At 42.7% G+C, this 12,839-nt stretch overlaps 2 protein-coding genes across 2 annotated transcripts; one reads left to right on the top strand and one right to left on the bottom strand.

The window, feature by feature from the left end:
- The first annotated feature begins 2,627 nt into the window (after positions 1–2,627).
- LOC105044566 (uncharacterized) lies at positions 2,628–4,352 on the top strand. Its single transcript, XM_010922497.4, is given in 2 exon segments — positions 2,628–3,583; positions 3,586–4,352. Coding segments are annotated over 2 exon segments (825 nt in total). The 5' UTR covers positions 2,628–3,204; the 3' UTR covers positions 4,032–4,352.
- A 1,086-nt stretch (positions 4,353–5,438) lies between these two features.
- On the bottom strand, positions 5,439–7,887 carry LOC105044567 (transcription factor AIG1). Its single transcript, XM_010922498.4, has 2 exons — positions 7,462–7,887; positions 5,439–6,129 (listed from the first exon to the last, which is right to left on the bottom strand). The coding sequence occupies exons 1-2, from the start codon at positions 7,735–7,737 to the stop codon at positions 5,662–5,664; spliced, it is 744 nt and encodes a 247-aa protein (XP_010920800.1). The 5' UTR covers positions 7,738–7,887; the 3' UTR covers positions 5,439–5,661.
- Positions 7,888–12,839: the final 4,952 nt, after the last annotated feature.

The raw sequence follows: 12,839 nt of genomic DNA, 5'->3' as shown, positions 1-12,839 counted from the left end.
TCAATTAGATGGAGTACTAGCAATTATGTAAGTGGTTGCAGGTCATCTTTTCGGATAAATTTCAATATCGTATTGGCCCTTAAACAAGATTATGAATCCCTTGCAAAATAGTTCCCAGAATGGTATTGTAACATGTATATATGAAGCAAACCGAAGCTCTACGTGCACAAGTGCTTTTCTCTATGGTCATTCATCCTCATACCACGGTTTTATTTAGAGGGGGAGAAATGCAAAGAGAATTTTGCCACCGTGGCTACAGCAACTATCAAGCAGATCAATTAGCTCTTCAAATTATAAAATGAATTTTGGAATGACATTTCATTTCAAAAAAAAAACAATTTTTATTATGAAAATATAATTCCATTCTTCCATGCAACAGCTAATTAATCTCTTATTGCATCTCTCAGGTTCAAAGGTTTTTTTTTAAAAAAAAAATGGTAACTGCCATAAGGTATGAACGTTATTAATACATAAAGGCATACAATAAACCTTGCTGACAGTGAGAACCTAACAATGAAAGCGCTTGAAGAGTTTTTTTTTCTTTCTTTGACCCATTTTTTCTCACAATTTTAGAATGCAAGTGGAGTATAGCTGTTTTTTTTTTTTTTTTTGGTAAAATGGAATATAGCTGTTGCTGTTGGATGTTTCCCCCTGTTCGCCGGACTTCTAGAAGTAAATTATTATCTCATATGCTAAATGGAAAACCGATACGATTGCTACCCAATTGGGTGCAACACCCTTGCACATTGAGTAATGTAACATGTCGGATCATGCTTTCACCTCGATCTCAAACATGACTAGGGTGCAAGTTGAGTTCCTTTTTAGGTCCTTACGTGGTACCTCATATCATAACGTATGGAAGGCCATTGGCTGGTAGTTGGCCTTCGCACTTCAAAGAGGCGCTGCTGATCTGCCACGTCACCGATCCAACTGGGCGTACCGTTCGCGCAACATCTAACCGGCAACGACGTTCAAACACGCCGACGAGATCTGGCCGTTAGCGCCCGGTCTGCTATCACGATCTGGCAGTTGATATCGTCGGGCCCCACACCGATCGGTGGGCGTCTGACGGTAGGCCCCAAGAAAAACCTCCAACCAGCTGTCCTACGTCGTTCCAAATACGATCCCGTCAAATCCGAAACGGCAAGTCAAACCCTTGCATCATCTATCTAGGTGGACACCTTGGTCGCCGTGTGCTCCACACCAACCGTCTAATGATAATCTAACGGGTGCTACACCATGAACATCAAAAGAAAAAAAAAAAATACTACGACTGTTTGAATTTAATTATATATATATGATTGAAATTTATGATTTGATACGTGATATTATTTATTTTGATTCATAATTTATAATTTAAAAATTATATAAATTATTTTTAGATCTCATGATTCTATTTTTTAAAATATATTTTATATAAAAAATATTTTTTTATATAAAATAAAATTTTAAATTTAAATTATAAATTATTTTTTAATTTTTTAATTTTATTATTTAAAAAATATCTTATGCGGAAAAGAATGATCCCTCCGTTTCGCCTTGACTTCAATTAATACGAGGCTGATGATGCCTTTTCCTTTTCTTTTTTTTTTTTTTTCGCGCAACCACAACAGTTATAAGACCGAGCGCAATTAAATTCGCGGTTGGTTACGGCTGGGGACTGTTAACTCTATCATAACGCTATTGGATTACTAAGGAACAGACAAATGTACGGGATGGGAGGTACACCGTCAACCGTATCGCTGCCGTTATAGTTCAGTTAAGCTGTTATGCCGGCCCTTTTGAACGGATTTATGGCGTTACGATAGCAAGAGTACGGTGTGAGGCTCGCACGTGGGAGGGTGACCTTGTGGAAGCGGGGCAGGGCGTGGAACTCCGGAGTTTTGTTTGATGTGGACCGTCGAAGCGGTGGACCCGTCAACTGGACGGTTCGCATCCATGAGCTGGAGGGCCTGCCTCTTTTCTAAAGGCGATTAAATGATGACGGTCCCCTCACCGGGGTGTTTGATATCTCACCAGCCCATCGTTTAGGTTCGCACTTGGTGGAACAAGGGAAGAGAATATCGTGGTCACATCTAATGTGGCATAGCTGTTGAATTGGACGTTGGACCTAATCGGTGGAGGACAGAGTTGTGCCTGCAACGAAGGCTCTCTATGTCTTTACGTATTCAAAAGTAAAGATTATCCCAAAAAAATAATTATCATTAATATATGACAATGGAATCGTTGCTATTTTTAAGAATCTTAATATCAACGAAATTTCAATGACTTTCAGAAAAAATACTGATTTGATAATAAGTTGGTTGAGCTAACAGTGCTAAATGACTATACATCTCATCCTAGTTATTATTCTAATGTTGCTTAACCTTAAATCATATAAACTATATTATTTTGTGCAAGAGGCTACTCATTAGTCTCATACTCTCACTATCAAAAACAATTATATTTTTCTTAAGACAGCAATCCAATACATGCATTAAACATTTAAAGTTTTAAACATAAATTTTATGACTACAAAATATAATACTAGTTTTCTTTACCCTACCATAGGCCAATAAAAATAATCGTAAGTTGCGATGTTACAAGAATTATTAGTTGTGACAGAAGGTCCAGCAACCACTCTATACTGGCATCCCACGGCGTAGTACCATTCATAAACGGTAGACGATATAAATACCCCTGCTTTAAACATCTATAACTGATGCTCTGCTTCGCTTTTTGGCTATCAGAGAGATCGGAATGAAGTGCAAGAAATGGAGGAGGGGTATGCGTAAAAGAGAAGGAAGAGGAGCCGACGCGGTTTTTGGGAGAGGTTTTACTAACGGACGGTTTATGGTTCTGGTTCATGCCAGCCAGCCAACCAACCCTCTCTCACAAAACTTCAAAAGCGAAACGGTTGTTGCGAATGGATTCCAAAACCAAAAACCCCCCTTCTCTCTCCTCTCTTCCCTCTTTCCTCTTCGCCGCCCCCCTTCTTTGAAGTACGGCCATCACTAAACCGCAAACAAACAAACAAACAAACAAACCAACGGACTGAAGCCTTTCTTCCCAGTCCCCAAATCCCCTCTCACACTACTACTATTTTTATCAATAAAAGAGAGAGAACAACAGAATAGAATACCAACCAAGAACAGAGAGTGAGTCTATCCAGGAAAAAGAAAAGGATAGATAGGAGAAGAGAAGAAGAAGAGAGAAGGGGAGGGGATGGTGGTGATGGACGGTGGGGGAGTGGGGAGAGTGGATGGGGATCCGCGGATCAAAGGGTCGTGGAGCCCAGAGGAGGATGCCCTGCTAATGCGGCTGGTGGAGCGTCACGGTCCCCGGAATTGGACTCTGATTAGCTCGGGGATTCCCGGGCGGTCCGGCAAGTCATGCCGACTCCGTTGGTGTAACCAGCTCAGCCCCGCCGTCCACCACCGCCCGTTCACTCCCTCCGAGGACGCCGCCATCGTCGCCGCCCACGCCAAGTACGGCAACAAGTGGGCCACCATCGCCCGCCTCCTCCCCGGCCGCACCGACAACGCTATCAAGAACCACTGGAACTCCACCCTCCGTCGCCGTCGCCGCGCCGCCGAGGCCGCCGCATCCCCCGCCGTCCCCTTCCTGTTCCACTGCCCCATGCCGCGGACTCCACCGACCCCGAGGAGTCCGACTCGGAGTCGGCCACGAAGCGGCCGTGCAGGAGGGATGAAGTCAGCGGGAGCGAGGTGGCGACCGTGGTGGCGGCGCTGCCTGCTCCTCCTCCTCCTCCTCCGCCACCGCCGCCGCCGCCGCCGATGGCGCGGATCCCGGCGGATCCGGTGACGTCGCTGACGCTGTGCCCGCCGGGTGAGGGCGCTGGCGGTGGCGACGGACGGGAGCGGAGGGAGGGACGGTGGGATGCCGAGATGAGGGAGATGTGCTTCGTGTCGATAATGCGGGAGATGATCGCGGAGGAGGTGAGGAGTTACATCAACAGACTGCTATCGGAGGGCGGCGGCGCCACCCGCATCATCGTCAAGTCCGACTCCGCATCCAACCGTCAGGATTAGATCTCCTCCCTCCACCACTTTCCTCTCTCTTTAAAAATAATAGTACGTTTCGAGTGTAAATAAAATAGAACGAAGCGTTTCGCTTCCCCTCTTAAAATTTATAAATCAGAGCGAGCCCAGAAAGCGGGCAGCAAATGTTATTAGAAATGCTAAAAGGACTTGTTTTTTTTTTCTATGACGATGTAGAATATCTTTGTTTTTGCTATTTATCTGTGCCTCTCGGGTAAGCTTCCTTCCTACTTTGTTAGGATTCCATGTTGACACTACCTTGATCCCCACAAGGGTTTGGGGAATTAGTTAATACTGTTAGGATTTCAAGTTCTTACTGAATCATTTATTTAATTTTGTTTCTTTTAATATGAAATTATCCAGAGGTGATGATTATAGTATGCCTTGTCACTTCTATCAGGCTTTCGATATTATATATCATTTTCAATGGTTAAATGATCTGGTTAATTGTAATTGCGCAAACCAATCAATAGTTGTTGGAATGTTATTGGTATTGGTGATGCGATTGTTTATCATCGCGGCTTTTCCAATCCTTCTTCATAGTGGACAAATATATAAATTATTATTTTCCCATAATTTATATCATCAGATTTGTTTTAGTTATTTAAACTCTTTCTGAGCTTTTTGTGCATTTTCTTTATTTCTTTTGAATGCTATCTTGGCCTCCAGCAGAATTGTTCTCAGATGTCACTAAAACTCTGCCTTGATAAGAAGAAAAAAAGAAGTTAGATGTTAGAGAAAAGAACAAAATAGAAGAGAAAAGAAAGTAGCCTTTTTCCTCTTGATTGCATGCATGAGAGAGAAAAAAAACTATTTGAACTGTTCAGTTGGGGTATAAAGGAAGAATAACTTATTTTGAACATCTGGATTCTCTTCAAATTTCTCTATTTTTGGAGAGGATAAAATTATAGATTTCGAAAAGAATTAACGTATCTCGATTTCTTTACTTTTCTCTTAATTTTATTGTTTATTTTCCTAACCAAACAAGATAAACTCAATACTCTCCTCGTTTTCTCTTCTCTTCTATCCATTCCTCTCAAAAGAGAGATGAGAAGGTTTTGCGATTTGCGTTGTGGAAATCTGGAGAACCATTAGTTGAACCAACGATTGTCAAGTGATTGTGTAAAAGATCCCATGTTGAATCTTGAATGGTGGCGAGCACGAGTCCAAACAAAACATTTGCAATGTGATGTTTTATTGAGATTCGATATTTGTCAAAAATCTACGATTTGCTGTCACATTAACTCTTCATTAAGGAGCATATGGTTGTATCTTTTTGCAAGTTGTTGGCCGGATAGATAATAGCCTTCATGGTCACATGAAAGAAATGTATTTCTGCCATTGAATCCGGTCTATTATAGTTATGTCAATTGGTTAACATTTATTATGATGCAAGCATTAGGAAGCATAATTTATTTATCATTGCGAACTTGGTCGACAAGAGACTACATTGACAAAATTTGAGCTTGTGTTCAAATAGGGGGGAAGAAAGAGTCAAGCTTGGGCTCAAGTGTTCCAGGTTGTAGGGCCTAGGCTTGCAGTTGGGCTGCAGATTTGATGGCAAACAGCGAAGGGAAAGAAGAAGAAGGAACAAAAGAAAAAATTTCTTGGATGTGGTATCCTAGAAGGTCACTCTGGAGTAGTGTGATTCCAGAAGCTTTTGCTTCTTGCTTGGAACGACATTTGTGGGTGCCATATCCGGAGAGACCACCCTGGAAAGGGCCTCTTCTATGGACTCCTTGAGAGAGCTCAAACACACACTTACGTTGCCCTCCTTCCCATATAGCATGAACACATTCTGCACTCTCCCTCCCAATGAGGTGATGTCTGCTCTGATTGTCCTGAGTCTCAGATCATGGAATGCTTGGGTGAGGTCGGTGAATAAATCCGGCCGGTCATTGCAGCAAATGGTAGCCTTTATGTAGAGGCTTCCGTGGTCGGCACCGGGGTGGCCATTCCCTTGGTTGCATTCTACTGTCACCTCATTCACCTCTGCTGGGACTTGGAAGCAGTTGCCAATGTCACTTGCCTTTCTCTTGAGATCCTTCACTTGGTCAATCACTCTACCAAGCAAAGAAGCCTTGTCCATCTGCATTTGAGACAAGAATTTGATTAGTTAAGACTTGGTTGAACTAGTTTTCCCGGGTCAAACTTGAAGAAGGTTATCTGAAGGCTTGTTTGATAGATAGTCATAGCAATGGAGCTAGAAATCATTTAAGATGATAAATTCTAGAGAACTTGCTTTTAGTTAAGCGTCTCTATATGAAAACGAATTAACAAAACCATCATGTGACTTGGCCAATCCTGAGACTAGCTGTACCTCAAATTTCTTTCTGGACTTCACCTCAACAATATGAAAACTTTGACACTGCATGCACATCGGTCAACTCAGCCGATCGATCAAACACACGTGTAAGCACATGATTCGCCGTTATTCACACTTTCAAGGTTCCGACCAATTTTGATTCACAAGGTCACAAGCCAAATCCGGACTGCGTTACTAGAATCCATTCTAGAAGCAAGCCACATGCTGATGCTGTGCTGCTTTGGACCGGGTTGTCGGTCCGACCTATTAAAATTTCTGAAAAGCACAAGGGCAGGGGTAAACCCGTACTAGTGAAATTAGATTTGTATTATCACCATGACAAGGACAGGGGTAAACCTAGGTCTCATGATATTTATGGCCACATTTTAGGATGGCTGCGATAAGCACTATTCGATCCAACCCTAAGAGCTTCTAATAGTTGTGAAGTATTTGTAGTGTTAATAATAACTTGATGTCAATATAGTTTTTCGAATATGATTCTTTTTTTCTTTTTTTTTTTAATAAAGTTACAAACCTAAGAGCTTCTCAAAATGTAATTCTAAATATTATACCAGCAATAACTCCATTTCAATCTTTTATTTTGAAACTCAATAGTTGCTGGCTCTAGAAATGGTATGAACCAACTCTCTGCTTGTAGATTTTTATCATTATCACGAAAGCAGCAACTCGAAGTAAAGGAAATCCTTGTTTACTCGAAAAAAGAAAAATGGAAATTCTTAAGGAACTCAGCTTAAAAGCTGTAAAGCAATGAACATGTTTGACCTACTACTAAAGGGGTTCTTTCCCCCCCTCGTTAAGGAACTTTCTAAGAGATGGCTATTCTAATACCTAGGATTAGTTTGTAATGACTAACCTGGAAAGACCTAGGCAGCAAATAGCACAAAGGAACCCACTTTTAGTTACTTTTTGGCCTAGCTCAGTGGTATTACTGATATTGGACTCCAAATTACTTTAAAAACAGAAAAGAAAAAGGCAAAATTGTTCTGTGTTAATGATTAGTGCCAATTCCCCAGTGCAAAGAGTCATCTAGCTCACAGAATTTATAGAAATGATCTACATCTTAGTCAGAACTTTGAATCTAATTATGAAGATTACCTTGTCAGCATCTGGAATCATGCGCCTCAGAGTAGAAAGATGAGCATTAATCCTCTCTCTCCTCCTCTTCTCAGCCTCGCTGTGGATCTTCAAGGCCCTGGCCGCTGTTGCACTCCTCCCGCTCACCGAAGATGACGAGAAGGGGCAGGAAGCCCCGAAATCTAGAGAGGGTGGAGCTGAGTTGGAGGGCCGAGGGAGAAGCAGAGAGCCTTTGGGGAAGCTGCTTCGTTTTTTCCCCTCCTGTGACCAGCCATAAGGAGGAAAGCACTGAGCCATGGAACCAACCTTCTAAACATCACCTCTTCCCTCCTATGTATGATGACCTGAAGTTTAATCGAAGCGATGAGATGCTAGAGGTCACTCTAATACCTACATCCTTATCTCCTTGTTTAGCTCTCTTTCCCCGCCTAATCATTCGCTGCTCCCAACCACTCTAGTTTTTTTTTTATTTTTTACCACACATGTTTCCCAATGCAATGGTATTGGAGTCACATGCCTCGATAAGGGGTATGATGAGTGGTACTATGGTGATAAAAGACGGCCATGATTAGAGGGCAATTCTAACCCTTTTCCTGCTGCTCTACTCGCATCCAAGTGCTAAAGGTTGAGTCCCACCTAGTGTTGGCTCACCCTGTGCAGCCTTATTTTGTAGTGTTGTGTCTCGTTGCCCACTCTTTCACACGTCGGCAGGGAGCCTTCCATTCTTCCCTCGTGGGAATGAGTGGAGGGAAAGGCGACTAAAGACACAGAGTCTGAAACTATGGGCAGCCTTGTTTCAGAAAAGGGGCCGCAAGTCCCTGTTTTTCCGGCTCCAGCATGACTATTTAACCTGCTTGTGGTCCGGACCTGGCATGAAACATCCCAGAAGTGGGTCTGGTGCTCTACTTTATAAGAGGAAGTAACTTTGCTCCACAATTATTGGAAGGATTAAGTTTAATTGAAAAAATATCTAATTAAAGGACAGGAATTTATTCCATAGCATATTCTTGGTTATTCTTTGGCATATTCTTGTTATTCCCTATCTGTATTTGGGTCTACATATTTGTATTTATAGGTCTTTGTACACACTTTTGATTAAGAAAGAAGAAATAATATCTCCTTCTCTTTCATCATGGTATCAGAGCATCCGGGTTCTGATCCATTCTTTCTTCCTTCCTCTTCATAAAAAAAAAAAAAAAAAAAAAAAAAAAAAAAATCCTTTTCCCTCCGCCCACCTCTGCCCTCTTCTTCATTATTTTCTCCTCTCTTCACAGCAAAATTCCGGCCGAAAGTCACCATTCTTCCCGGTCGCCACCGCAGCCATCGCAGTCCTCCGTCTCACCGGCCACCTCCGTCGAGCCACTTCTTCCCGTCGAAGCCCCTTCTTCCCGGTCGAAGCCCTCCGCCTCCGTCGAGCCACTTCTTCCCGTCGAGCTCCTTCTTCCCGGTCGAAGCCCTCTTTTTCTTCCCGGCCGAAACCCCTTCGCCGGCATCCACCGAGTCCATCCGAGCCTCTTCCTCTTCTTCCCGGCCGAAATCCTTTCAAAGCTTCCGCATCCACCGAGTCCATCCGCAGCCATCGCCACTGCAAACCTCTTCTTCCCGGCCGAAACCCCTTCCTCCACCTCCCGGCCAACCTCTTCCTCTTCCTCCTCCTCGTCTCCCACCACTGCTTTGACGTGCCCGGCCCCCTTCCTTCCCGGCCGAAACCCCTTCTCTGGTATCAAACCCGGCGTTGGCGACCTCTGCTTTGGTATCAAACCCTTCTCTGCTTTGGCGACCTCTGCTGCTTCCAAACCCGGCGTTGTGCATTCCTCTTCTTCCTCCTCCAGCCCCCGAAGGCGTCGCCGGTGACGGCAGCAATCCCGTGCTTCACGGGATCCATAATCGGTAAAAGCCACATTTACCGCAGCTTCCTTTTTTAACCCTTTATTCTATTTCATTTACAAAAAAAAAAAAAAAAAATGGAGAACTTTTATGCCTAGATACTTAAAAAGCCTGTATCTACAGTATGTCCGGTGATTCGTGTGTCTGGTGATTCATTGATAGTGTGTCAGTGAGGTTATTATTTTTGTTTGTATGGCCAATCCGATTACTATGCAAGATCTTGAAGGTCTGCTGGATCGGCTTATTACAGTTGCCACTCGATCAGGAGGTTCGTCAAGAGATAGTGGATTGTTGAATGCTCTTCAAGTGGCTGTAAAACTTGATGGCCCAACGACATATTTACAATGGGAGAGGAGCACTCGTCTACTTGTACAAGGGCGAGGCTTGGAGGGATATCTCACCGGCACAAAGAAGAAACCTGTTAATAATGAGCAGGATATGGCCCAATGGAGAATGGAGAACTCTGTTGTTCTAGCATTTCTTCTAAATACCATGACATCAAATGTGGCAAGAAGTGTGCAATTGCTGGAGACTGCACAAGAAGTCTGGGAGACGGTGGCCCAAATGTTCTCACAAAAATAGAATTCTGCTCAAGCATTTGAGATCCGTTCTCAATTACGTCAGCTTCGTCAGGGAGATTTATCTATTACTGAATATGCCACCGAGTTGAAACGTCTTTGGTCCGAAGCTGATCATTATAGAACTTTTGCTCCACAATGCTCCATCGATGTTGATGGATTTCAGAAATATTTAGAAGAAGAACGGGTCCAGGACTTTCTATATGGTCTGAATCCGGAATATGAATCTGTCAGAGTTCAGCTCCTCGCCAGAGATATTTTACCTAGTTTAGGTCAAGTTTTCTCTACTGTTTTAAGCGAGGAGACACGGCGACGAGTGACTTCTGACTCCAATAGTTCTATAAGATCAGCTCTTACCTACAGCCACAGCAAGTAGGTGAGAAGGTATGTTTTCATTGTAAAAAGCCTGGGCACACTAAGGCATTTTGCTGGGATCTCCATGGCCGCCCAAATCAGCCTGGGCGTGGTAGTCGAGGCCGTGGTGGTCGTCGTAGTGGTGGAAGAACTGGAGGACAGAATCATGTTCGTGGATCTGCCCAAGCCAATCTCTCTGAAGAGACCGAGGGTGCTATACACAGCTTATCTACAGAGGAGTATCAGACCTTCCGACGAATGATGGAAAAGTATGAATCATCTTCTAACACCACACCTTCTACTCTGGAACAGTCTAGCCACCAGGACGAATATCGTGATTCTTCCCTTTTTGCACACTCAGGTACTTCATATAAGTCACATGCATTTACTTGTGAGACATCCAACTCCTGGGTAATAGACTCAGGAGCATCCAGTCACATGACAGGGGTACCTAATAGTTTTATTACATATTCACCATGTTCAGGACATGACAAGGTCAGAATAGCTGATGGATCTTTTACCTCTATTTCAGGAAAAGGATCCATTGACTGTACTCCTAACTTAAGATTATCATCAGTATTGCATGTTCCATCCTTTCCTACAAATTTACTCTCTATCAGCTCTGTTACTAGAGATTTGAATTGCTCTGTCACTTTTTGGCCTTCACATTGTCTATTTCAGGAGCAGAAAACGGGGAAGATACTTGGGGGTGGTAGAATGCACAATGGACTCTATTATCTATCAACTGATGAGAAAAGTATGAGCTCTTCTTTGATGGGGTATGCATTGTCTGCTGAAAGTGCCACTTCAGAACTTATGTTACATCATCGTAGGCTAGGTCACATTCCTTTTTCTATTCTTAGTCGTTTATTTCCATCTTTATCAACTAAATGCAATAAAAATTTGTTAGTTTGTGATCATTGTGAATTGGCTAAACACACCAGAGCAGTATTTCCTATATCTGAAATTAGAAGTTCTCAACCTTTTGCTTTAATTCACTCTGATGTATGGGGACCATGTAGTATCAATACTCTCAAGGGCCATAGGTGGTTTGTTACCTTCATTGATTGTTTTAGTCGAGTAACTTGGGTCTATTTATTGAAGGACAAAACGGGAGTTTTAAACTGTTTTAAAGAGTTTCATAAATTTGTAGGGACTCAGTTTGGTGTTGAAATTAAAATTTTACGTTCTGACAATGGCACAGAATACATTAATCAGGAGTTCCGTGCGTATCTTCAAACTCACGGAATTCTTCATCAAACCACTTGTGTTGATACTCCTGCTCAAAATGGAGTTGCCGAAAGAAAAAATCGGCACCTATTGGAAGTAGCCCGATCCTTACTTTTTACCATGCAAGTTCCTAAATTCTTGTGGGGTGAGGCTGTCTTGACCGCGGCTTACTTGATCAATCGTATGCCTCTAAGAACTCTCGGGTTTAAGTCCCCCATACAATGTTTGAAAGGGTCTACTGATTATGTAGTCATTCCTAGGGTCTTTGGATGTGTTTGTTTTGCTCGTGATCATAGACCTTCAGTAGGAAAACTAGATCCACGAGCATTAAAATGTGTCTTTGTCGGTTACCCTGCTACTCAAAAGGGATACAAGTGCTATTATCCTCCTGAGCGACGAATGCTTGTTACTATGGATGTTACTTTTCGAGAAACTGAAGCTTATTATGGAAGTCATCTATCTGATAATAAGACACCAGAATTATTTCTTCCGGGTGACTTTCTATACACACCAAATTCTGGTGCCCAGGGGGAGTATCCTAGTATTGAGAATGATGTTCAGAGGGAGCCTAGTATTGAAGAGTCCAGTGTGCATTCACCACCAATTGCCCAGGTATCTCCACCGCTTGAAGCTTCTTCTCTAGAGTCTCCTAATGGTAACAATATTTCTACTACTTCTTCCATTTCTAATCTTGATATTCCTATTGCAAAACGGAAGGGTACTCGCTCAATTGTTCCTCCTGCTCGTTACCGTTATGATATCACTAATTATGTTTCATATAAGAATGTGTCTCCATCTTATCAAAGCTTTATAGCTGCATTAGACTCTATCTGTATTCCTAGTACCTGGCAAAAGGCTATGACAGAACCTAAGTGGAAGGAAGCAATGTTAGAAGAGATGACTGCTTTATCCAAAAATCAGACGTGGGATCTGGTCACTCTGCCAGCTGGGAAGCATCCTGTAGGGTGTAAATGGGTGTACACTATAAAGCAGACTCCAGAAGGCAAGGTGGAAAGATACAAAGCTCGGCTAGTAGCAAAGGGATACACTCAAATATATGGTGTAGACTATGATGAAACCTTTGCTCCAGTGGCCAAGATGAACTCTGTTCGAACACTTATATCATGTGCTGCTAATTTTGGTTGGGAATTACATCAGTTAGATGTAAAGAATGCATTTCTTCATGGAAATCTTCAGGAGGAAGTATACATGCAGATACCACCAGGATTTGAGACTAGAGCAACAGTTGGAAAAGTCTGTAAGCTAAAGCGCTCACTTTATGGTCTTAAACAGTCTCCTCGAACCTGGTTTGATCGATTCAGTCGGACTATAAAAGGAATGGGATATAGA

Source organism: Elaeis guineensis, chromosome 5, assembly GCF_000442705.2.
Source record: "Elaeis guineensis isolate ETL-2024a chromosome 5, EG11, whole genome shotgun sequence".
Classification (NCBI taxonomy): Eukaryota; Viridiplantae; Streptophyta; class Magnoliopsida; order Arecales; family Arecaceae; genus Elaeis; species Elaeis guineensis.
The sequence above is the reverse complement of the archived record's forward strand: the minus strand, read 5'-3'. Positions and strand labels throughout refer to the sequence as shown.

What these genes read in the sequence shown, in the direction of transcription:
- LOC105044567 (XM_010922498.4), bottom strand. Translation starts at nt 7,737, where the DNA reads ATGGCTCAGTGCTTTCCTCCTTATGGCTGGTCACAGGAGGGGAAAAAA. An exon ending in TGATTCCAGATGCTGACAAG is followed by an intron (nt 6,130 to 7,461) that starts GTAATCTTCATA and finishes TCTCAAATGCAG; the next exon opens with ATGGACAAGGCTTCTTTGCT.